The sequence below is a fragment of the Heterocephalus glaber genome, unplaced genomic scaffold (genome assembly GCF_053883595.1).
Source record: "Heterocephalus glaber isolate CG9 unplaced genomic scaffold, H.glaber_assembly_v1.0 deba00001608, whole genome shotgun sequence".
In the NCBI taxonomy this organism is placed as follows: domain Eukaryota; kingdom Metazoa; phylum Chordata; class Mammalia; order Rodentia; family Bathyergidae; genus Heterocephalus; species Heterocephalus glaber.
Window position 1 is genome coordinate 37,201,402 of NW_028258379.1, and position 22,834 is coordinate 37,224,235.

The window sequence follows — 22,834 nt, forward strand, 5'->3', positions numbered from 1 at the left end:
CCAGCAGATTCCCGGGTGGGGAGTTTCCTTCTTTGCTTCCATCTTCCGCCCGCTCCGTGCTTGCTCCATGGTTTCCGGTGAGAGGTTTGCATTTCCTCTTTGGTTTCTTTTTTTCTTTTTTTGAACTCGGGTCCTTGCACTTGCTCAACAGGCGATGAAACCACTGAGCTAAATCCCCAGCCCGTCCTCTTTGGTTTCTTTCAAGATTTCTGTCTTTCTTTTTTTTTAAGGCAATAGTCACATTTTATTTAGATAGAAATTTCTTTCAAAATTTCTCCTTGTTTTTTGGATTTCTGCAGTTTGAATACGATTTTCCTACGTGTAGATTCCTTGCTTATTTACCCAGCTTTCTGCTTTTTCATATGCCTGGATCTGTTGTCCAGTGTCTGTCATCAGCCATGGAGACGCTTGGGTGTCTTCACTGCAGATTTTCCCCTCCACAACTCAGCCTTTTCTCTTTCCGGTTTTCCAACTTTGTATATTAAAACCTTTCAAAACTGCCCCACAGTTCTTGGCTGTTCTCTTGCTTGTTAACCCTTTTCCTCGCGTGAATCAGTTTGGAAAGCACCTATGCCATGTCTTCAGGCTCATTCATTTTTTTCCCAACAGCGGTCAAGCCGGGTGTGGTGGTGCACACTTGTAATCCTAGTGCTCGGAAGGCTGAGGCAGGAGGATCCCTGTAAGTTCAGGGCTAGCCTGGGCTACATAGTGAGTTCAAGACTGGCCTGAACTACAGTGAGACCCTGTCTCAAGAAACAAACAAAACAAAACAAAACAACAACAACAAAAAACCAGGGGAGAGATTCCTCAGGAGCTTATCAAAGCTATTTTTGTTTGGTTACAATGCTTTTTGACTTCTGCTACACCTTTCGATTTTTTTTTTTCTTTTCCTTTTCACAGTGCTGGGGGTAGAACCCAAGGCTTTGTGTATGCTTGGCAAGTGCTCTACTTTGAGCCCTTTTTTTTCTTTTTTGTAGTACTAGGGATCCAGCCCGGGGCCTTCACGCTGCCCTACATCCCAGCCCCTTTCTTACCTTTTATTTATTTATTTGTTTATTTTTGGTACCGGGGATCGAACTCAGGACCTTGCACCTTCGAGGCAGGCGCCAGAACCACTGAGCTACATCCCCGGCCCTTCTTACCTTTTACTTTGACACAAGGTCTCTCGAAGTCACTGAGCTTCTCAGGTCAGTTTGAACTTGTGATCCTCCTGCCTCAGCCTCCCAGAGTTCCAGGACTGCAGGTGTGTGCCACCGTGCCTGCCTCCTCTAATGTTCCTTTCTTAGTCTTCTCTCTCTCTCTGCTCATGGTACCCATCTGTTCCTGCACACGATCAGTTCTTCCCAGCAGAGCCCTTGCGCGTGAACCTTTTCAAGTCTGCCACCCGATTGTGCTGGCATCTGCATCCCTCCTGCCTGGGACCTTTCCTAGTGTCCTTGTCCTTGGCCCTTCTTGTCCAAGGTCCCTCAGGACCCCAGGGAGAGGGTCCTGCCACGTGTGTGGCTGTGGCGCTCACTGCTGTGCTGGATGCTGGTGACGCGGGCCTGAGGAGCTGGGAGGCGACATGCCTGCAGTCTGTCCCTGAGCCGGGCGTGGAGGCACACCCCTGTGATCCCAGCTTTCTGGGAGGCTGAGGCAGGAGGACTGCCTTGAGTTTGAGGCCAGCCTGGGCTGCACAGTGAGACACTGTCTCAAAATCAATTAATAAAAAAGTCAGTCAGTCAATCAATCGTCAATCCATGTCTGGGGGGTGCCCCTCACAGCGCCTCTTAGCTCCTCAGGTGGCGGCTGGGATCACGCTGGACAAGGCCCAGGGCCCAGGCGGTCTGAGCCACACACGGCGCGGGGGCGGCGCCCTGGTCCCCATCGGAGGCCGGCGGAGCCCGCCCCTTCGCCGGGGGAGTGGGAGGCGGGACCTGGAGGGGCCGCGGCCGGGATGGCGGGGCGGCGGGCCGGGGCGCTGCTGGCCCTGCGCGCGCTGCTGGCCGCGGCGCACCCGCAGTGCCTGGACTTCAGGCCTCCCTTCCGGCCGCCGGGCCCGCTGCCCTTCTGCGCGCAGTACTCGGCCTTCGGCTGCTGCACGCCCGAGCGGGACGCGGCGCTGGAGCGGCGCTTCGGGGCCCTGTCGGCCCGCGTGGACGCCGCACTGTGGGCCGCGTGCGCCGGCTACGCGCTGGACCTGCTGTGCCAGGTGAGGCCGATCGGCCGGGTGGGGGCCCGGGGCGCCCGGGCTCGGAACGCAGGGCGAGGTCCCCGCGGGCGGCGGGGACGCCGGGCACTCGGCCGGGCTGGGCTCGGTCACCCTTTAGCTTCCTGACTTGGCCCTTCTCCCGGCCTCAGTTTCCCCTCCTGGAGCACGAGGGTCACACAGATGGGGCTGTCACTCTTGCAGGGACTGCAGGCGCTCCCGCCCCGGGACCCCTGGACAGGAATGGATGGGAAGAGGTTTGCCCCGTGGGCCTGTGCTGCTCAGAAAGGCCGCGACCATCCTGCCTCAGCCTCCTGCAGAGTAGGCGAGAGGTCAAGGCTCTGGGAGTGGTTGGGGGATACGTGAGGACACACTTCTCCCTCAGGCGCCCCCACCCCGTGGAGGGATCTGAGAGCCCCGTGCTAGGCACGACCCTCAGACTTCCATCCGGCCGTGTTCCCTGCCCCTCCCGCCTTCTTGGCCCAGGCGCTCAGGCTGCCCGAGTAACGGGCCCTCCGGAACCGCTGCCTCGGAGGGTGGCGGGACTGTGCCGAGCGCTTCCCTTTCCTCCCACCTCTGCGGTCCGAGGCCCAGTGCCCCGGGAGCGCGCACACGGGCGGGGCCCAGGGCTGCACATCCCAGCAGGCCAGCAGGGGGCAGGCAAGAGGCGAAGGGCTGGCTTCAGGGAGAAGTCCGGTTCCATCCTGGTCTGCTACCTCCTGGCTGGGGACCCTGGGACAGTCACTGCTGCTCCAGTCACGCTATCTGTAAAACAGGGAAAGGCATGGTGGCACACACCTGTAATCCCAGCTCTCAGGAGGCTGAGTCAGGAGGATCACCTCAGACGCTGCCTCAGAAAAGGACCAAACCAAACCTAAACAAAAGGTGCTGGGAGGATGGGGGGGGGGGCGCAGGCAACTTCCAGGATGCGCCCAAGGGTGGGCTGCTCCTCCTTGGTGGACTCTGAGAGACCCCCAGCCAGCCAAGCATCTGGCTTCCTCCCATCCCCAGGGCTCCTTGGAACCAGGGGCTTTGGTCCTCCCACCCCAGGTCACGGAGCAGGTCCTGCATAACCAGCACACAATTTATTTATTGAGCACTTACTATGTGCCAGCCCAACAGGGAGGATGAGGCAGGCCAGTCGAGGAGGAGGAGGAAGGGAGTCAGTCTGGCTGTGGTCTGCTGGCAGAAGACTCCTGTTTCCTTGGGTACCTTCCCAGGACAGCCCAGCCTCGGGCAGCTGGTGGTGGGGTGTCCCTGAGCACCTCCAGTCTCGGCGGCTCCAGGGTGACCTCATGTCTGGAGTGGACTTGGAGGGCCCAGCCGAGGCGGGGTACGGTTTCCCCAATGGGTCCTGGTGGCCAGCACTGGCAGGAGCACAGTGCTCTGGCAGCCGAGCTCGGGTCTGGATTCACCGACTCCCATTTCCACTTCCGGGAAGGTGGCGCCCACCCAGGGAGGCGCTGGGCAGGAGGGCACAGTGTTTCTCCTCATTCTCCTCCTCCTCCTTTCAGACCTGGGGATTGAACCCAGGACCTCTGCACTGAGCTACACCCCCAGCCCTTTTTTATTTTTTATTCTGAGACAGGGTCTTACTAAGTCACTCAGTTGCCCGGGCTGGGCTTAACTTTGCAATCCTCCCACCTCAGCCTCCCAGGTGACAGGTGACAGGTGTGCTCCTCTGCCACGCCCGCCTGGTGCTCTTATTTTTTCATCCTTACAATTTAAGGATAAGAAGAATTCTGTCTGCCAGGAAGCAGTGCAGGGAAGGCCATAGTGTGAAGGGAACAGCAAACTCGAGGCTCAGGTGTGACACAGCAGGGCACGCCGCAGTGGCAGCTGGACAGAGCTCGGCTGGGAGGGCTGAGCCTGTGGTCCCAAGGGAAGGGGGCAGATGGACCTGAGGGAGCAGGGAGGCGTGGGGACGCTGGTGCTCCAGGAGCTGGAGAGAGTGGTACTCTCCTGAGGGCTGACTCGGGACTTCTCCAAGCAGAGCGTGGCAGTAATACTTGGGATCCCAGCTACTTGGGAAGCTGAGGCAGGGAGATCCCGAGTTCCAGGCCAACCTGGGCAACTTAGCAAGAACTTGTATCCAGACAAGAGGCTCCTTGATATGTTACAGCCTGATCGAGGTGCCAAATACCACCGGGGTGGGGCTGGGGCTCGAGCCTCAGTTTCCTCACCAGTAGCTCTCTCCCCTTTGAGGAAATCTGGTGAATGTTGGGTGAATAATAGAAACAGGAGCCTTTGTTGCCAGTGAACCAGGGTGAACAGGGCTGGCTGGTGAGCTGTTCCTATTCCCTGTGGGCCTACTGTGGACGGGGCATTCAGCTGGGCTCCGACAGACCGTGAACAAGGCAGAAAATACACCCTGCCCTCCCAGAATGCAGGTTCTGAGGAAAGCCGGCCATAAACTAGCAACAAACTCACTTATTTTAATGTCAGGTCAGGTTAAACTTTAAAAAAATTAAACTAGGGGTTGAACCCAGGGCCTCTGGATCGAGCTACACCCCCCAACCCCCTTTTGAAACTTTTTAACGTTTTGAGATGGGGTCTTGTTGATTTGCCCAGCCTGGGCTTGAACTTGAGACTCCTGCCTCAGCCTCCCCAGTGGTGGGATTACAAGTGTGTGCCACTACCCCCATAGGTTATTAGTTCAAACGGAAGAATTAAGGCAAGGAGTTAAGAGTAAGGAGACGAGCTGGGTGTGCAGGCATACACTTACAATCCCAGCACTCTGGCAGCCTGAGGCAGGAGAATCCCAAGTCTAAGCCTACCCTGGGCAACTTAGTGATTTAGCAAGAGATTGTCTCAAATTAAAAAATAAAAAAGGGCTGGGAGATGTAGCTCAGTGTGAAGCCCTGGGTTCGATCCCCAGTCTCGGAGGAAAATAATAAGGGGAGGGGGTGTGCAAAACCAAAGGAGGCTGCCGAACTTGTGACCGATCCTGGCAATCGGTGGTGCCCTGGTCTACACCTGGGCACTGCAGGGAGCCCGGGGACCGACTGCCGAGGCCAGCCAGCTGGTCGCGTCTCCACGCACGTGCCGTCCCGCAGGAGTGCTCGCCCTACGCCGCCCACCTCTACGACGCCGAGGACCCGTCCACGCCGCTGCGCTCGCTGCCCGGCTTGTGCGAGGACTACTGCGCCGACCTGTGGCGCACGTGCCGCGGCCTCCTGCGCCACCTGTCGCCGGACCCGGAGCTGCGCGCGCTGGAGGGCGACCGCGCCGAGTTCTGCCGCCGCCTGTCGCTGGAGGACGCGGACTACTGCTTCCCGCGCCTGCTGGTCGACGCCCGCCTCAACGCCAAGCTGGGCCGCGTGGTGGCCGACGCGCGGGGCTGCCTGCAGCTGTGCCTGGAGGAGGTGGCCCACGGGCTGCGCAACCCCGTGGCCATGGTGCACGCGCGCGACGGCACGCACCGCCTCTTCGTGGCGGAGCAGCTGGGGCTGGTGTGGGTCTACCTGCCGGGCCGCGCGCGCCTGCAGAGGCCCTTCCTGAACATCAGCCGCGCCGTGCTCACCTCGCCGTGGGAGGGCGACGAGCGCGGCTTCCTGGGTCTGGCCTTCCACCCGCGCTTCCGCCACACGCGCAGGGTCTACGTCTACTACTCCGTGGGCACCGGGCTCCGCGAGTGGATCCGCATCAGCGAGTTCCGGGTGTCCGAGGACGACGAGAACAGCGTGGACCACAGTTCTGAGAGGTGCCGGGGCCGCGGGGCGGGTTGGGTCAGGGCCCACGCGCGTCCGTGGGGCTCCCGGAGCCCGGGCTGTCCGGACGCGGCCTTGCATTTGGCGCTCATGAAACCCGGGAGGTCAGCATGCGCGCTCCCGGTGTAGACGGGCAGTAGAGGCTCGGGGAGGGAAGCGACCGGTTGGGCCTCGAGGCCAGGATATCGGAGCCCGAACCCTGCTGTCCCCAGAGTCATCCACGCCACAGCGCGTCCCTGCCCCACGGCTGCTCCTCCGCCCCAGGCCTTCTGCTCTTGCCCTGCTGGAGTATTTGTGCCCCAGCTGTTCCCAAACGGAGGGCCCTGCCCCGGCCCTAGGAGCCTTCGTGTCGCTCTGGGTCCTGTGGGAAAATAAACCCAGTCTCAGAGTCCAGCAGAACAAGTCTGCAACTGGGCCCGAATTACCGAGGCTCCCGAGGGACGCAAGGGACCAGGTGGGAGGAGGGAGAGGAAGCTGCAGGACGGTCAGAGACAACGAGGGGCTCTGGAACCGAGCTGGGGCCCGGGAGAAGCTGGAGCCATGCTGGGCTGGGGGTGGGCACAGGAGCCAGGAGGAGGTGCAGCCAGTGGCCAAGATGCTGCCTGCATAGATATGGGGAGAGTCGCCCTCCCAACCAGGCTCCTGCCAGTGCTGCCCATGGCCCCAAAAGTTCCGCTAGCAAAGGAGCATGGGAAATGTAGTTTACAGGAGCTGCCCCCCCCATAAACAGTCGGCGTGGGGGAGGTCGGAACTGTGCCTGAGAGCAAGTAGGAAAACAACAGCACCTTGTGTATTTGATAAAACTGTACAATGTTGACCTTGAATATATAAAAAGGAAGAAGAAACAAATATGCTAGCTTTGAGAGCTAACATGTATCTTGTCATACAGCATTAATTTTGACTCTGAGCTTCCTAGGAGCCCAAGAAAAAAGAGAAAGCATAATTCTCTTGACCTTCAATGAGTCTGTACAGCCATTTCTCCACGAGGAACCATTTATCACATGGACGTGACAGAGGGAAGATGGAGGGGCAGAATGGATGTATCAACAGTGACTTGAAAACCACGGAGTCCTGATAAAGATTGAAATTGGAGCGCAAAGCATTTCAAAGTGGAGTTCAGCAAGGGTCCTGTAGGGGCGCCACATAATCTAACCCAGAGCCTGGCTCAAGGGACTTGACCTTTTGCATGGGGGTTTTTTTGATCTGTGGTAGTGAGGGATTGGCCAGCCGACTGGGGAGAGGGCTGGGGCAGCACTGAAGTGCCCACCCCTGGGACAGCTGAGTCTGCCTCAGGGCCCAGGACACTGGTGGAAACCCGCGTCCGCCCTGGCCAGGGCACCACGGCCTCTCCCTCCTCGGCCTTCTTCCACCAGCCGTGCCAACCGGAAGCCAGCTGGCCGCGGCCCTAGGGTTTCCTGCAGGGTGGCTGAGATGTTCCTGAGGGGAGTACGGAGCCAAGGGCCACTGACACCACGAGGGCCCCGTCCTTGAAGTCCCCGTAGCTGACCAGCGAGGGCTTGTTAGAATGTGCTCGGCCTATCTTGCTGTGTGCGGGAAGCTGTGAGCCTGGAGCCTGAGTGTGCCATCAAGCAGGTTGACAATTTCACATAGTTACAGGAGAACAGCAGAATAAGGGAGAAAATGCTAGACCAGAACTAGAAGACTTGAGTTTGGTCCCAGCTCGGCTACCTCAGGGCTGTGTGACTTTGAGGACGTCACTTGACCTCTCTGAGCCTCCAGGTCCCCCTGGACACCATGGGGTGACTGATCCCTGCCCAGCCTACTTCCCAGGTCCTCGTGAAAAGCATGCATTGCCAAGGGTGTGGAGGCCCTTTTCCATTGTGAAATGACATCAGAGAGAGAGAGAGAGAGAGAGAGAGAGAGAGAGAGAGAGAGAGAGAAAGAAAGAGAGAGCGGAGGTTTTTGCTGTGATCTTGCAGAAGGCTGAATGTGAGTGTGTCCTGGGCCTGTCTTCCTTCAGGATCGTCTTGGAGATCGAAGAGCCAGCCTCCAACCACAACGGGGGCCAGCTGCTCTTTGGGGATGATGGATACCTCTACATTTTCACGGGGGATGGCGGGATGGCTGGAGACCCCTTCGGAAAGTTCGGAAATGCTCAGAACAAGTAGGTGCTTTGCTTGCCGGGTTTTGTGGGCTGACGCTCCTGGCTTCTCAGGCCTTTGGGTTGCGGTGGGTTCTTCCTCAGCCAAGCCGGGCACCTGGGTGGGTCACTCGGTGCCATGGGCCAGAGGGGGCTGAGAACCTCCCCCGGGCTGCAGAGTGAGGAGGGAAGGGCTGTGGTTGCCGCTGGGGAGGTGGGGCTTCCTCTAAGGCCAGCCCAACTCCGAGGGGAACCTGGGGAAGCCAGGGGAGGCCCTCAGACCCCGTGGGGCTCTGCACCAGGGACCCCCGGAGACCTGGATGGGGAGGGCAGCTTCTGCCTCAGCCTGGCTTGATCAAGCGGCTTGCCCTTAGAATACTCCTTATGTGTGTGCACATGCATGCACACCCACCTGCACATACATGCACACGTGTGCAGTCCACACACATGGCACTCACATGCACACTCACGTGCACATATGAAGTCCTGTGAATGTAAACAAGGAGTTTCTAGCCAGTCCCTTCCATCCCTGCAGCCGAAATGACACAACTTCCCTCAGACCCGAAAGTAAAAATAGCCAGGGCAAGGCTGATGACAGTCACCAGGCTGTGACTCGCACCCGCCTGTGGGGCAGCGTGCGAAGCCTCCCAGTGCTCTTGTGTTTGCAATGTGTTTGGAGATGAAGCTGAGAAAATAGAAATTAGGGATTTGTGGATAATTGGAGGGAAGTTAAAGGATGACTTTGCTGCCATGCTGGGAGTTCTGGCCCACGTGCATCCCAGAGCCCAGGTTGAGCAGTGTGGCTTGGGGTGACAGAGCCAGCAGTAGGAGAGGAGCCACCAGGCGTCTCTGGGTGGGAGGAGCGTTTTGTCACCACGAGAGAGTGAAGTGTCTAGTGACTAGCGGACACGCAGCTGCTCGTGCCCTGTGAGAATGACGTGTGCAGGGTTGTGTCAGCTGTCACCCTGGGCCCTGCAGGGGCATCCGCCAGCCCTATGTGGCTGCCTCAGACCCCAGGGCCAGTTCCCCACCATCCCGACTTCAAGCCCATGGCGGAGCCTTCCTGGCTGTCACTCTTGTCATGTGACCATCGAACCCTGAACCCCATGGAGATAGTACCGCCCCCTTCTCTGTCCCCTCCCGGCTCTCTCGTGGGTACTCTGTCTGCTGCAGTTGGCTTTGATGCCAAAGCACCCCTTCATTGGCACTGCACGCCCACCTAGTGTGTGCCAACCTCTGACCGGGCCTGGAAGAGAGCCGTAGCGGTGTGGTTCCTGGGGGAGTCTGCACCCACAGCTTGTATGGGGCAGGCGGCCTGAGTGGGACCCTCTAACGGCATAATGCAGGACACCGAGTTTCCACAGAGTGCCGTGGCAAAGGGCCTGGGGTTAGCCCGGCCCGGCAACTTAGTTAGACCCTGTGCCCCCAAATACAAAGTGAGAGCCAGGCATGGTGCTGCACGCCTGTCATCTCAGCATTTGGGAGGCTGAAGCAGGAAGACTGCCATGAGCTCGAGGCTGGCCTGAATTACAAGGGCGAAACCCCGTCTCAAAAAACCACATGAATAAATAAAATAATAATAAATGGGAAAGGGGCTTGGGGAGATAAGTCAGTGTAGAGGCCCTGGGTTCAACCCCAGTACTGTGCGGGGTGGGATTGGGGTTCTGGAGCCCAGCCGTCCTGTGTGCTAGCAGGAAGCTCTCTGACCTTTGCTGGCGGGGTCTGTGAGGTGCTCCCGCCCGCCCGCAGGTCGGCGCTGCTGGGCAAGGTGCTGCGCATCGACGTGGAGCGCCCGGCGCGGGGCCCGCCCTACCGCGTGCCGCCCGACAACCCGTTCGTGGGCGACCCCGGCGCGCGGCCCGAGGTCTGGGCCCTGGGCGTTCGCAACATGTGGCGCTGCTCCTTCGACCGCGGAGACCCGGCGACGGGCGCGGGCCGCGGGCGCCTCTTCTGCGGCGACGTGGGCCAGAACAAGTTCGAGGAGGTGGACCTGGTGCAGCGCGGCCGCAACTACGGCTGGCGCGCGCGCGAGGGCTTCGAGTGCTACGACCGCCAGCTGTGCGCCAACGCGTCCCTCGGTGACGTCCACCCCCAGCTGCGCGACCCCATCCCGACCCCCGGGAGCCCCTCGGCCACCTCCCGTCCCCACCCGGGCCCCCCGGCGCCCAGGGACAGTTCCGGCTGCTGGCTGGGCTTCCTCCTCGTCCCGCCACTCACCCTGCTGGGCACCGACACCGCGAGCCCCTTCTCCGGCGCCTGCGCTCTCGCTCGCTGACGCCTCCCTGGCCGCCCACCGGGCTTTGGGGCAGGGCCGCCCCCTCACACCCCTGTGTCTCTCCCACCCCGCAGACGACGTGCTGCCCATCTTCGCCTACCCGCACAAACTGGGCAAGTCGGTCACGGGAGGCTATGTGTACCGGGGCTGCGAGAACCCCAACCTGAACGGCCTCTACATTTTCGGGGACTTCATGAGCGGGTAAGTTGCCCTGGCCACCGGGCCGCTGGTGAAGTAGTGCGTGCGTGCGTGCGTGTGTGTGTGTGTGTGTGCGTGCGCGTGCGTGTGTGTGTGTGTGTACACAGATGCACACCGCTCTGACCCAGTCCCCAGGCATGGACCAAGGAAGCCCTAACCCGAGCCGCGCCCCGTCCTCCGGCTCCAGGTGGTGGGCCCTGCGGCAGCACCTGTGACTTTAAGGACTGCCAGCCTCCCTCCACCCTGAGCCCCTTTCTGATGCGCAAGGCCGGACCTTGGGCAGTTTCCTCTGCACCCAGGGTGCCCTGTCACTGCCCACCCCACCCAGCCAGCAGCACAGGGACCTTGGACGGTCCCTTGGAAGTTGGGAAACAGAGGCCAGCGAGGGCAACTGCCAGTCCGAGGTCCCCCTGCTGGACGAGCAGCTGCTGTCCAGGCCTGACTGTTGCTGGGGGCAGGGCCAGGCATGTGGGAGGGTGAGTCGCACCCCCGGGAGGTTTCAGGGGACAGGGGTGGGGAGGACAGTGGACCTGCCGAGCCTACTGGGCTCGGGCTACATCCTCAGTGGTGCATATGGAGCCCCATGACCACCTTGTTGTCCCCCCAGAAAACCAAGGCCCAGGAAAGCTTAGGCCCCTGGATCAGGTGTCTCTCCCAGCTCTTCGGGATGCCTTTCCTTGGGCCTTGGCTTTCCCGTCTGTGACATGGGTCCAGTAAAGCCTCTGTTTTTACTCCAGTCCTCCTTCCCCAGGAGTGCCAAAGTCACCTGACTGCAGAAGTCCAACCGATTTCCCCCACATTTCCTAGGCCCCTCTGCTGGGTCGGGCCAGGGTTGAGCCAGGGCCGGGGCAGCCGAGGTGAAGGGCACCTTGAGTCCGTGTCATGGATGGTGTGGCCTGAGTGTGGGAGCTGGCAGGTGCAGAGGCCTGGGAGGGCCTCCCGGAGGGCCTGAAGGCAGAGGAGGGAGGGGCCCAGGGCAGCCAGGCTCCTGCTGCCATACGCACAGGCTCTGATGTGGAGGCCGGCGCTCCATTGCTGGGGGCTTAGCGCTCGGCTGTCGCCGTCCTGAGCCCCTCACCATTACTGGACAGGGGTGGTCCTGGACTTGTAGCTGAGTGGATGGATGGACAGATGGAGGCTAGGCATGACCGTTCTCCTCTTCCCTTGTAGGCGCCTCATGTCCCTCCGAGAGAAGCCGGGGACGGGCCAGTGGCGGTACACTGAGGTCTGCATGGGCCGAGGGCAGACCTGTGCCTTCCCGGGCCTCATCAACAACTACTACCCACACATCATCTCCTTCGCGGAGGACGAGGCCGGTGAGCACTTTTGGGACCCCCATTCCGGTTGCCTGGGCGGGGGCCTGGCTCCCCCACTGCCGGAGGGTCCTGGCTGGGTGCTGAGCCCACAGTGACCCTGCACCAGGAAGGGACCCGTGCATTGCCCTCGGGGCTGCCACTTCTGCATCTGGAAGATGGGAGTTGGGGCTCCTCTTCTAGGCAGGGTCGCTTCGGGGCAACAGGTTAGTGATGCTAAATGTACCTGGGCCATTCAGCGAAGCTGCTGTGTCACTTCAGAATGGGGGATGCAGCCTGTTTGCTCGTGGGTGAGCCCCACATTCAGGCACTTGTGCTTTCAATGCAGGAGCAGGGTGGGGGCGAGGGGAGAGGGTCCCACACCAGCCTCTGCCTTTGTGCTTGGCCCAGGATTGTTCCCCAACAAAAGGCCAGGGCCCCCAGAGGCCCCTGCTGGATGCTTGTCAGGGTTTCTAGGTGACACCCACCGGGGCCTTTGGAGGGGTATCCCTGACAGGGTCCAGTGCCTACAGCCCCCAGGGTGAGTCTGGGAAGGCTTTGTTGAGCCGACGCTGCTCTCCCCCTGCCAGAATCCTGTGTCCACTGCTCCCTGAGACCCCTGGGCCCGCGACAGCCCTTTCTGTTGGCCAGCAGGGCCAGAACGTGTTTCAGAAGCCGGGACCCTGCTTCCCTCCCCAGATGCAGGCCTAGAAGGAAGATGCAGTCCCTGAGGGCTGGACCTCAGTCCTCTGAGGGTCATGGGGTGATGGAAACCCAGGTGGCGGTGCCTGTGAGCTGCCCCCCAGAGATGGCGCTGGGCCTCTGAAGGTCCTCGTGCGTTCCAGAGTCTGAGGCAGGCCAGGCCCTAGCTCCCGGCTCCAGCTTCTGCCTCTCTGGTTGGAAAACTGCAAAACAAGGTCCTTGGGGCCAGTCCACACTGCAGGGTCGGCCCTACACTTGCCCAGGTGCTGGGGCCTGGCTCTCAGCAGGTCAGGACTGGAGGAGCCCTGGGGTTGGCCTGGTTGGACCCAGTCTGTCACACCTGGTGATGAGGGCGGGCACTGCTCAGAGCCCGGAGGAAGATGATGGAGAAGGGCACTGGGGCTGAAGGAGCAGCGTGTGGAGTGTAAGTGAGGCTGTACCCAGAAAGCAGCTGGAGAGGGGAGCGGGGCCCAGAGGTGCCCAGCAAAGCTGTGGGTGCCCCTGTGGACTATCCAGCAGGGACACTTTGCTGGGGTCCCCTCGGCTGCAGGTCCCATAGCACCAGAGGCCCTGTGTCCTCCTCCACCTCCCGGCGGGGCCAGTGCTGCTGCTTGGGGGACTCCTCGGGTCTTCCCTTTGCAGAATTCCTGGGGTTGCCTCTCCCCCACTTCTCAGACCCCACCCCGTGCAGCCCTTCCTGACTGCAACGTCCCCAGGGCCATGCTGTCCTCAGTGCCTGCCTGAGTCATCTCAACAGCTCTTTGGGGGACCCCCACAGCCCCCGACCCGGGACCCTCTCTGCTGTCCTCCTATGAGGACGGAGGTTTCATGTGGCGGAACCATCACACTGGGCTCCTCTCTGTGTCCAGTGTCGGTGTGGGGCAGCAGACTGCTTAGTTCCAGCAGAGGCTTTCCCATCTGTAAAGTGGGCGCACTGGAGCCTGTTTGCTGGGCTTGCGTACCCGTGGCAGTAGGGGTTGAGGGTAGGATGAGACAGGAAGAGCAGAGACAGGGAGAGGACCGCCCTGGGAGGTGGAGGAAAAGGCTCCCCATGGGGCCATCATTGAGCTGCTGGAAGTGCCCCAGGGCAAGTAGAGGGCAGCGCTTTCTGCCCCTGCCTGGGAGCTCCCTGCTGGTCAGTGGAGATGCCTGGCCTGGAGACTTGGTAGGGCCAGGCCCTGGGTAATCACAATAATAACAACAATAATCACTAGTACTGACTGAGCACTGGCACTGACCGAGCACTGGCACTGCCTGAGCATCACTCTCTATAGTCGGCCTCAGAGGCAATGCCCATTTTAAAGACAGGAGCCCGAGGCTCCAACAGCCAGCGGGGAACCATGGCCCCATTCCTGCCGGGACGCATGGGGTGCTGGGCAGGCCACCTGGGCAGGAAGCAGGGTGGGCAGCGGCCACCAGGGAGGAGAGGTATGGAGCCTGGGTGAGTGGGCCGGGATGGAGCCTCAGTTTCCAGGTTGGGGGCCGGACATAGGGCGGTTGTGGCATGCTGAGGCTGGGTCAGTCTGAGCTGGGGAGGCGGTGCGGGGGCGGCCTGACCTGCGCCTGCGTGTCGCAGCCTTCTCACCGTCGCCCTGTCCACCTCGAAGGGGAGCTGTACTTCATGTCCACGGGCGTGCCAAGTGCCACAGCGGCCTACGGTGTTGTCTACAAAGTGATTGACCCGTCCAGGTGAGGCCCTGCCACAGCTGGCCATGGATGGGGCAGCTCTGGGACCCAGCATGGGGTCCACCTGCCTCAGTTGGGTGTAGCTCTGGGCAGAGGATAGCGTGACGGGCTCAGATGAGACCTGGCCTGCCCGCTCCTGGCCTCTGACTGGCATGCCCGTCTTCCCCATTTCCTGGGGTGCCCCATCCCCTGCACCCCAGCCCCTGGCTGGCCCTCCAGAAGCATCCCACAGCCCCTGATCTGCATGTCCCTTGGGGCTGCCAGCTAGAGCCCAGTGCGGCTGCCTGGGCCCCCCCCGCCCGCCCTCTCGGTGCCCATCTGTCGGCTCTCGTCTCCATGGCTTCCCTCCCAGGTACAAGGCCTCGGCCTGGGCTGCTTCTGGCAGAGCTCACTGATTCTCAGTCACTTGTTGTACCGGGGCAGAAATGGGCACAAAGATATAAAGTCATTCCAGGGCTGGAATAGGAGGTAGGTACCGGCGGCTGGCATCACAGCCCGCGGCTGCCCTCCAAGCCTCGCTCACATTTGGCAGAGCTGGGAGAATGCACTCCATCCAGCCACCCTAAATGCGGAGACACACTAGGTGCTGAAAAGCCCTGGAACACCCAGTCCTCTTGAAAAAGCATTTTTTTAAAGTTTGCAATAGTTTTAGATACACAGATAAGTTTGCAAACGCAGAAGGCTCCCTCACACCCCACACCCAGAGTCTTCTGCCATTAATACCTTACATTATCATTTGCCACAATTAGTGAACAAAATGGGCACATTACTCTCATCTAAACCCTTTGGTGTTTGTTGTTGTTGTTGTTGTTGTTTTAAGACAGGGTCTCCCTATGTGTTCAGGTTGGCCTTGAACTCACTGTGTAGCCCAGGCTGGCCTCAAACTGTTGGCAATCCTCCTGCCTCAGCCTCCCAAGTGCTGCAGTTACAGACGTGCACCACCACATCCAGCAGCCCTTCAGTCTTTAAAGTATCATTCTGGTTGTTTCCTGCTGTCCTCTTTATTCCAGGATCCCATCCAGGGTCCCACATTACATTTAGTCCTCGTGTCTCCTCAGCTCCCTCTGTCCTCTCTCTGCCACAGTGTCTCACATTTTCCTTGTTTACAGAGTGGTGTTTTTTAAAGTTGTGAAAAGTACACATAGATTAAACAGTGACCTAATTGTTTATCCAGAAAAACCTGAGCACCTCTCCTCCATCCTCCCCCTTGTCTCTCTGAAGTCCGTCGCCTCTCCCTGCAGCGCCAGGCCCTATGTCCCGCCGCTTGACCACACGCAGACTTTGCGGTCTCCTTTTCCCTCCCTGCTTTGCATAAACTTTTCCATGTCACAGCATCGCCCTCAAAAGGACGATGTTGAAAGCCTGGCCACTTTCTGCTGAGTCACTGAGCCATAATTGCCTTAGCCATTCCTTGGAATTTGAGGTTATTTCCATTTTTTCTTTTCCAAAGCATGCTTCTCTAAGGAAATAGCACATATATGTAGTGCCTGATCCTGGCCAGATGTTGCCGCAGATGCGTCATCTAGTAGTTGGCTGGTTTCTGTGACACCCTCTCCCTTAGCTCATTATCCCCTGGAGAGAGAGGGCCCTGGGGAGACTTGGAGGTTCTCTTGCCCAGTTCTAGGCTTGGGGCCATTCCTCCAGCTCCGAGTCTAGTGTGCCTAGTTGGGTTTCTTTGGCTTTGGGAAAAAAGCCCGTGTTCCTCCCGTCTGGAGGCCACTGTGAGTCATGTGGCTGCTCCCCACCCTGAGCTGATGCGGTCTTATTGCAGTGCGGGCCCATGTGGGCCAATCTGGGAACAGGTCGGCCCCATTCAAAGAGCCACAGATCAACAGCCAAAAACTAATTAAAATGGAATCCCGTTCCTTCCTTGGGCCCCCAAAGGAAGTTGAAGGAGGCCAGTTCACACCCTGCCAGCCTCCTTACATCTTTTCTCTGGCAGTTCCCTCCAGCCCCAGCCCCCAGCCCTGCCCTGGCCTGGGGTTCCTGGCCACCCGCTTTATGCTCTTGCCAGCTTTCCCCTTTCCCAGCTTCTGCCGGGCCCAGCCATCACGGAGACCCAGGAAGAGCGAGGCCTCCTCAGAGCCAGGGCCTGGAGGGCAAGGACAGGGGCAGGAATCCCTAGGGCTCTGGGAGTGGCTGAGTCAGAAGTGCCTAGGAGCCAGGGGCTGTGGCTCCCGACCAGCAGAGGCTGGGCGGGCACCAGGGCTGGTGTGGGACCCGGTGTCCTGCAGCTGGGCTCTGTCTTAGGGTCCTGTGGGCACACAGGGGCAGGGATCCCACAGGGCCACTTATTACTCTCCTTCTGATCCATGCCTCCCGGCCCTTCCCTCCCTGACCTGCTGTAGGGGGAGGGCGGGTGTCATGGGGACATAGACTGACTGACAACCTCTTACGTATCATTCATTGGCAGACGGGCGCCACCTGGCAAGTGTCAGATTCAGCCTTCCCAGGTGAAAGTGAGGAGCCGCCTCATCCCCTTTGTGCCCAAAGAAAGTAAGTGCCCATTGAGGGGTTCATTGTGGGGCAGGTGGCTCTGCAGCTGCCCCCTGTTCCTCCTCCAGCCAGGCCTGGGCCCTTCCTTGGCCCCTGGGCCAGAACCATACCCGCCACACAGTTGACAGTTAAGGGGGATGGAAGTACATCTAATGTGAGTTAGACTGGTCATGACTCAAACCAGGTCCTAGGCTGTGGGCAGTGCTGCCAGAGGCTGCTGCCCTCCAGCAGGGCACAGCAAGGGGAGGAAAAGCCAGGCTGGGAAAGGAGCACTCAGAGTTCTTGGGAGAGACAGAGAGGATGTCTGTGTTGAGCAAGGGAGACTGAACTCACTGGGGCGGGGCCAGTAAGTCCCTCCACCCACCCGTCTGTCCCTGTGTATTAGCATTCCTGTTTCTGGGACAAAGTACCCAACACCCACAGTTTAAAAGAGGAGTGGCTTAATTTGGCTCATGGTTCAGAGGGTTCAGTCCATGGTTGGCTGGCTTCAAGATAGAGAGATCATGGTGGAAGGGGAGGGTGGAGGAAAGCAGCTCACCCCATTTGCAGTCAGAGCTTGAAGGCACACCCCAAGTGACACACCCAACCCCACCAGACCCTGACCCCAACAGCACATTTAGCTATGAACTCATCAGTGGATGAATCCACTGAGGAGTATAGCGTGCCATGATCTAATCACCTTCCAAAAGCTGCACTTCGGAATACATGAGACTTCTGGGGAACATTCTAGATCTAAACCATAGCACCATGCATCCATCACCCACCCTCCCTTCCATCCACCAACTTACCCATCCAATCATCCACCCCTCATCCACCCATCCACCCATCTACTCATCCACCCCCTATCTATCCACCCACCCATCCAACCTTCCATCCATCCATCCACCAACCCACCCACCCACCTGCCCATCCACCCATTCATCCACTCACCCACCATCCACCCACCCATCACCACATCTGTCACCTCCTGTCACCATGGCCACATGCTTTGCACACAGTGGGGACACGACTTTGCAAGATGGCTATAGTCCTTGCCTTCTCAGGTTGTGACATAGAATCTTCCAGCTTGAAAATATTGACAACTAGTTTACAATTTTAATTACTGTGTGGGCCTCACGAACTATTTTCACAGGCCAAGTGTGCCCGCAGGTCACCATGGGGGGCACCTGGGCAGAAGGGCCCAGCTCCTGCCCCAGGCCTGAGGAAGGGAAGCCAGACAGGGCAGCGGGAGAGGGGAGCGAGGCATTTCAGAGAGCACTTCTGGCTGCAGTTCTCTGGGGCTTGGCAGGTTCTCCATTCACTCATTCAGCAGTGTCTGGCACTTGTGTTTGTCACCCACTCTATGCTGGAGGCTGCCCACAGGGAGAAGTCAGAGCAGCCTCGTCCTGGTCCGAGAAGTGGTTTAATGTTCCAGCCCATGTGGGGACCCAGCCAGGGTGGTGGTGGGGCTCCTGGAGCCCAGAGAGAAAAGGAACGGGGGCCGTGGGACAGGGTGGGGGCTGGGGCGGGGCGGGAGGGAGTGCAGGTAGAGGAGCAGCAGGATCTGCAGGGGGACAGGCAAGGCCCTCGTGTGGGTTGGGGGCACCCTGCCCGTGGCACTGTGATGGCACCCGGCCCTGCACTGGGCCGTGTTCTGAGAGTCATTTCTCAGGCCCATGCCAGGGGTTTTCAAAGTGAGACTGGTGGAGTGGGCTGGGGACTCAGAAGGCCCCAGGATGCCCCCTTGGGAAGTGACCAGCCCGGGGGTTAGCCCTCCTCTGCAACCATCACAAAGGGCAGTGCCCAGGGCCTGGCACAGCACCTGCATTTGTGGGGCTGGACAGAACACATGGCCTCATGCACAGAGGTCTGTCTCTGGGTGTGACGTGGGCCGGAAGTGTCCCCATGGCCTGCGGGCACAGGGGAATCACAGGGCTCAGCCCACCGGCACCTGCTGTGGCCAGGGCCTGTGTTGGGGGACACACAGGGTGCCCTGCCCTGTCTCCCATCAGCTCTGACCAGTGCCTGAGGGCAGCCATCCGCCTGCCCACTGTGACAGGTGTCAGGGCCAGCGCCTCAGCCACCCTGTCCCGAGTGCTGCCCACCTGCTGGCCAGGACCACCTCGGAGCCTTAGTTCATGCCCACTGTGGCCTCTCACTCCGCAAGCCAGAGTGAATAGAGGACCCTTGGCTGTCTCCCCCACAGCCTGGGGACCCCAGGAGCCAGGGTTAGGGGTTGGGGTGATCCAGCATCCCAGTAGCTGCCAGGACTGTTTGCTGAATAACTGAAGAAGTGCCTGGCACCCAGCTCCAGGTGGGCACCCCATGGGTCTGGATTGACCAGAGAAGGCCCCATGCTGCTCTGAGAGGCCCCTTGTGTTCAGGGTCCGAGTGGGGGCAGATGGAGGACGTCTTTCCCGGGGCCGCAGGGGTGGGCAGATGAGCCGGTGGGGCAGCCAGGGTCCCTCTGACCGCGAGCTCTTCCTCTGCAGAGTTCATCTGGACCCCAGAGAGCACCCCGCGGCCCACAGCGCGCGAGCCCAGCAAGGCGCCCCGCCGCAGCCGCCCCACGGCCCCTGCACCGGTGCCCACGGCGCGACCGGCCAGGCCCACCCGGAGGCCGCCCCGGCCCACCCGGCGGCCGGGAGGCCGGAGGGGCAGCGGCCGGCGGCGGGGACGGCCGGGCACGGGCACGGGCACGGGCACGGGCACGGCGGGCCCGGCGCTCTCGGACGGCGCGGTGCGCCTGGTGCGCCCCGCAGGGCTGAGTCCGGGCCGCGGCCGCGTGGAGGTGTTCGCGGGCGGGCGCTGGGGCACTGTGTGCGACGACGCCTGGGACAGCAAGGCCGCCACCGTCGTGTGTCGCCAGCTGGGCTTTGCCCAAGCCGTGCGTGCGGCCAAGCGCGCTGAGTTCGGCGAGGGCCGCTCGATGCCCATCCTGCTGGACGACGTCCGCTGTGCCGGCCCCGAGCCCACGCTGCTGCAGTGCACGCACGCGGGCGTGGGCACGCACAACTGCGGGCACGAGGAGGACGCAGGCGTCGTGTGCAGCCACCAGGACCCAGACTCCTAGGCAGAGCGCCGTGAGGCAGGGTCGCCCCGCTGCACCCTTCTGCCCCGTGCGCCGGCAGTGCGCTGGCTGGTGGCGGCGGGCGCGGGCGTGACCCAGAGGCGCCTCCTGCAGCTGTCCCGCGCGCCCATGCGCCGTCCCCTCGTCCTGGATGCCAATCCCCATGCGCCTTCTCCAGAGCTCGGGCCAGCCCTGTGTTGGGCAGAGGGGCCTCTTTTACCTCTAGCTTTCCGGAAGCGGTAGGAGCGCAGCCTGGCGCAGAACCCCGAGGACAGCGCCCCGGGGAGCAGAGCAGGCCCTGTGGCTGTGACTGCCCACGAGAGGGTCGGGCTGACGTCTCCAGGACCTCGATGTCATGCTGAGCCTATGAGGGCCCTGGGGTGGATGCCGGCTGCCTGCAGCCCTGGAACACAGCCCCTTCCCCGCCCAGCAGAGCTTCCACCAGCCTCGCCACACCGTGGATCAGGGCCTCCCACCCCACCCCCCACCTCATCCCCAGGGAGCGTCCGGTTCCTCCAGCCCCACCAGGGGCCAGCAGGCTCGGGGCCGGTGAGACTACGACACCATTGCCAGGACTGTGCCAAGTGTGGTGCCTGCTGATCCCTCCGTCCCTTCTCTGGGCCTGAGGTGAGGGGCAGGAAGAAGGGCCGGGCCTGCAGCTCTGATCTGCTCATGAGGTCCTCGGCCTAGGCCAGGCCAGGCCAGGGTGGGTGAATGGAGAAGTGTGTCACAGGTGGTGCCAGGTTGCCTCTGGGAAGGGGCCCTGCCTGCACGGAGCTCTGGCTGGAGCTGGCCGTGGGTGGGGAGCCTGGGGCAGGCCTATTGAGGCTGAGTGACAAAGCCCTTTTCCGAGTTGGTGACATCAGCCAGGGGCCTGCAGGCTGGGGCAGGGTCAAGCCTCCCATGAACAGCCACTTTTGTTCACTGCCAATGCTCCTACCTCCTCCCTTCTCCATTTCTGGGGCCCTATGCATTTGACCGGGGACTCTGCTCACCCTCCTGGCTCTTCCCACCTCTGTGATCATCCGGCTGGGGGACCTAGCCCTTGCGCCTCATCTGTCCCCTTGGCTTCGTGTGGAGGTCAGCATTAGCACTGCCACTGAGTATGGACTGGGATGCTGTTAAAGACCCAGCCAAGGAGGGGAGAGGCCAAGCCTGAGCATCTGCCCTGGTGGTGCTTAGCACTAACCCATGCATTGCTACGCCCTCGGGGAGGCATGGCTACCAGCCCGGCCTGCCCAGTGTGGCTACCTACCTGCCTGAGAAAGCTGATGGTGACCCCGTGGGCCTCTTCTGCCCTCCTCAAACTCATTGTGAGCCTCCTGCCTCAGCCTCCTGAGTGCTGGGATTACAGGCGAGCACCGCCATGCCCAGCTTTCCCCCTATTTCCAGACTCTGCCTTTCAGGTCTCAGGGGCCTGGCTGGGGCCAGACACCTCAGGAAGGTGAGGACAGAGTCACCCGCCCCTTCGCACCCTCCTCCATCCTATGAATGTGGAAACAGAGGCCCAGAGAGGGTCACAAGCCAGATGTCACACAGACGGTATTTGCATGGGGCAGTCCACTCCGGAGCCACAGCTGCTGTTCCTGGTACTGAGTTCCAGGCCCCTAGGGTGAGCCTGTGGGTATGCAGATAGGGACACAGGCTTGGGGAGAGCCGAGCCCCACCCTTGCAGTCCAGGCCTCTCCTCCCTCCCTCCTGGTCTCCAGTTTGCCCCCAGTCCACAGCTGGGTGGGGTCCCCACAGTGTGACAGCTCAGCTGCAGGTCTTGGGGCCACTGCTGTGGGGATCCAGCCTGCGGGCCTCAGCCTGGCACCGGCTGGGTCACCCTCTCCTCAAGTGGAAAGTCCCTGTCCCTGGCAGCCCGATAGCCAGAAGCAGGGCCCAGTGCTTAGAGATGTGCAGCTGGGAGGCCTGGTGGGAGGGTCCCAGAGGCTGGGGCCCAGGTTTCAGTGGAATGACAAAGTGCTGCAGAAATGCTCAGCAGGTCCAGCTGCTTCCTGGACAGAAAGCACAGCACCAGGCTGGTGGCATCCACAATGGCAGCTGCCAACTGTGCAAGACAGGGGACGGGCATGCCGTGTGGAGAACCAGCTTTTCGAGGGCACTGACTGCATGCAGTGAGCCCTGTCACCCAGACAGGGCCCACACGGCATCCCAACACCACTGTCCCTGCTGCCAGCCCCGGGTGGGTGAGTAACGGAGATCCCTCCCGAAGTTCCTGGTCCTCCTCCTCCACTGGGCTCCCCCACCACCCTGCCGGGTCCCCAGTGACTGGCCTCCTGACCCTTGCTGCGGATGCTGCTGGCCTCTGGAGTTGCTGTGCATACCAGTGTTGTCCAGTAGGAGCATAACGTTAGCCACTTGAGCAATGAAAATGTTCCCAGTAGTGAAAGTGGTTTTAACAATGTATTTTATTCATCCCAACATATTAAAATGTTAATATTTAAAAATCAGTGGGTTTTTTAAACTTTTCTAGGTATTAAATTTATGAAATGTGGTATTTTATGCAGAGACGACATCTTGATTTAGGCTAGCCGCTTTTCAAGTGCTCACTGGCCGCATGTGGTCAGTGGCTACCGTGTGGGATGGCCTTAGACACCTTGCCAGGGATGGGCACCGTGCCTCCGGGGAGCGCCCTCTGCTGGCGGCTGGGTGCTGTCGGCCCAGGAAGTGGGCCCTCAGCCAGGGCCGGGGCCTCGCAGTGCAGCCTGCCCCCCCCCCCCCCATTGAGCACAGCTCACTGGGAGCATCAAGTGGGAGGGCTCTAGGACAGAATGGATGTGGCACTGGGGACTCGCCCGGGCGGGGACAGGCCGCTCTGGACAGAAGTGTTGGGGTGAGCCGTGGTCACGCTTGGTGCGCCCGTGAATGTTAATGCTCACCCCTCTCCTAAGCCCTTGCTGGACAGGATGCTGCTCCGTGGTCGCATCCCGCGGGCCCCAGAGCTGTTCAGGACCTGGTCCTGCCCCCAAGGGCCCAGGAGACAAAGCCGCGCAAAGGGGGCTCCACACAGTACCCACGGATTAACTGAGTACTAGCCGCGGTCGCGTCACTCCTGTCTAGCCGATCACCTCACCTCACCTGAGATCACGCAAGATCTGTGCTTTCCTCCTGGTAGCCTCACCCTCCGTCTG

The 22,834-nt window shown here is 60.7% G+C and overlaps 1 protein-coding gene across 2 annotated transcripts; it reads left to right on the top strand.

Moving 5' to 3' along the window:
* Window positions 1–1,936: 1,936 nt before the first annotated feature.
* Hhipl1 (HHIP like 1) lies at window positions 1,937–22,153 on the top strand. Of its 2 annotated transcripts, XM_087195568.1 has the most exons (9): window positions 1,937–2,191; window positions 5,245–5,891; window positions 7,880–8,023; window positions 9,749–10,077; window positions 10,349–10,475; window positions 11,643–11,788; window positions 14,074–14,155; window positions 16,566–16,648; window positions 19,120–22,153. In XM_087195568.1, exons 1-9 carry the CDS (start codon window positions 1,937–1,939, stop codon window positions 19,698–19,700), a joined length of 2,394 nt encoding a protein of 797 aa, XP_087051694.1. In that variant the 3' UTR covers window positions 19,701–22,153. The 2 variants fall into 2 exon arrangements, with proteins under 2 accessions (XP_087051694.1, XP_087051695.1); XM_087195569.1 differs by lacking the exons at window positions 16,566–16,648; window positions 19,120–22,153 and adding an exon at window positions 14,505–16,559.
* The last annotated feature ends 681 nt before the right edge of the window (window positions 22,154–22,834 follow it).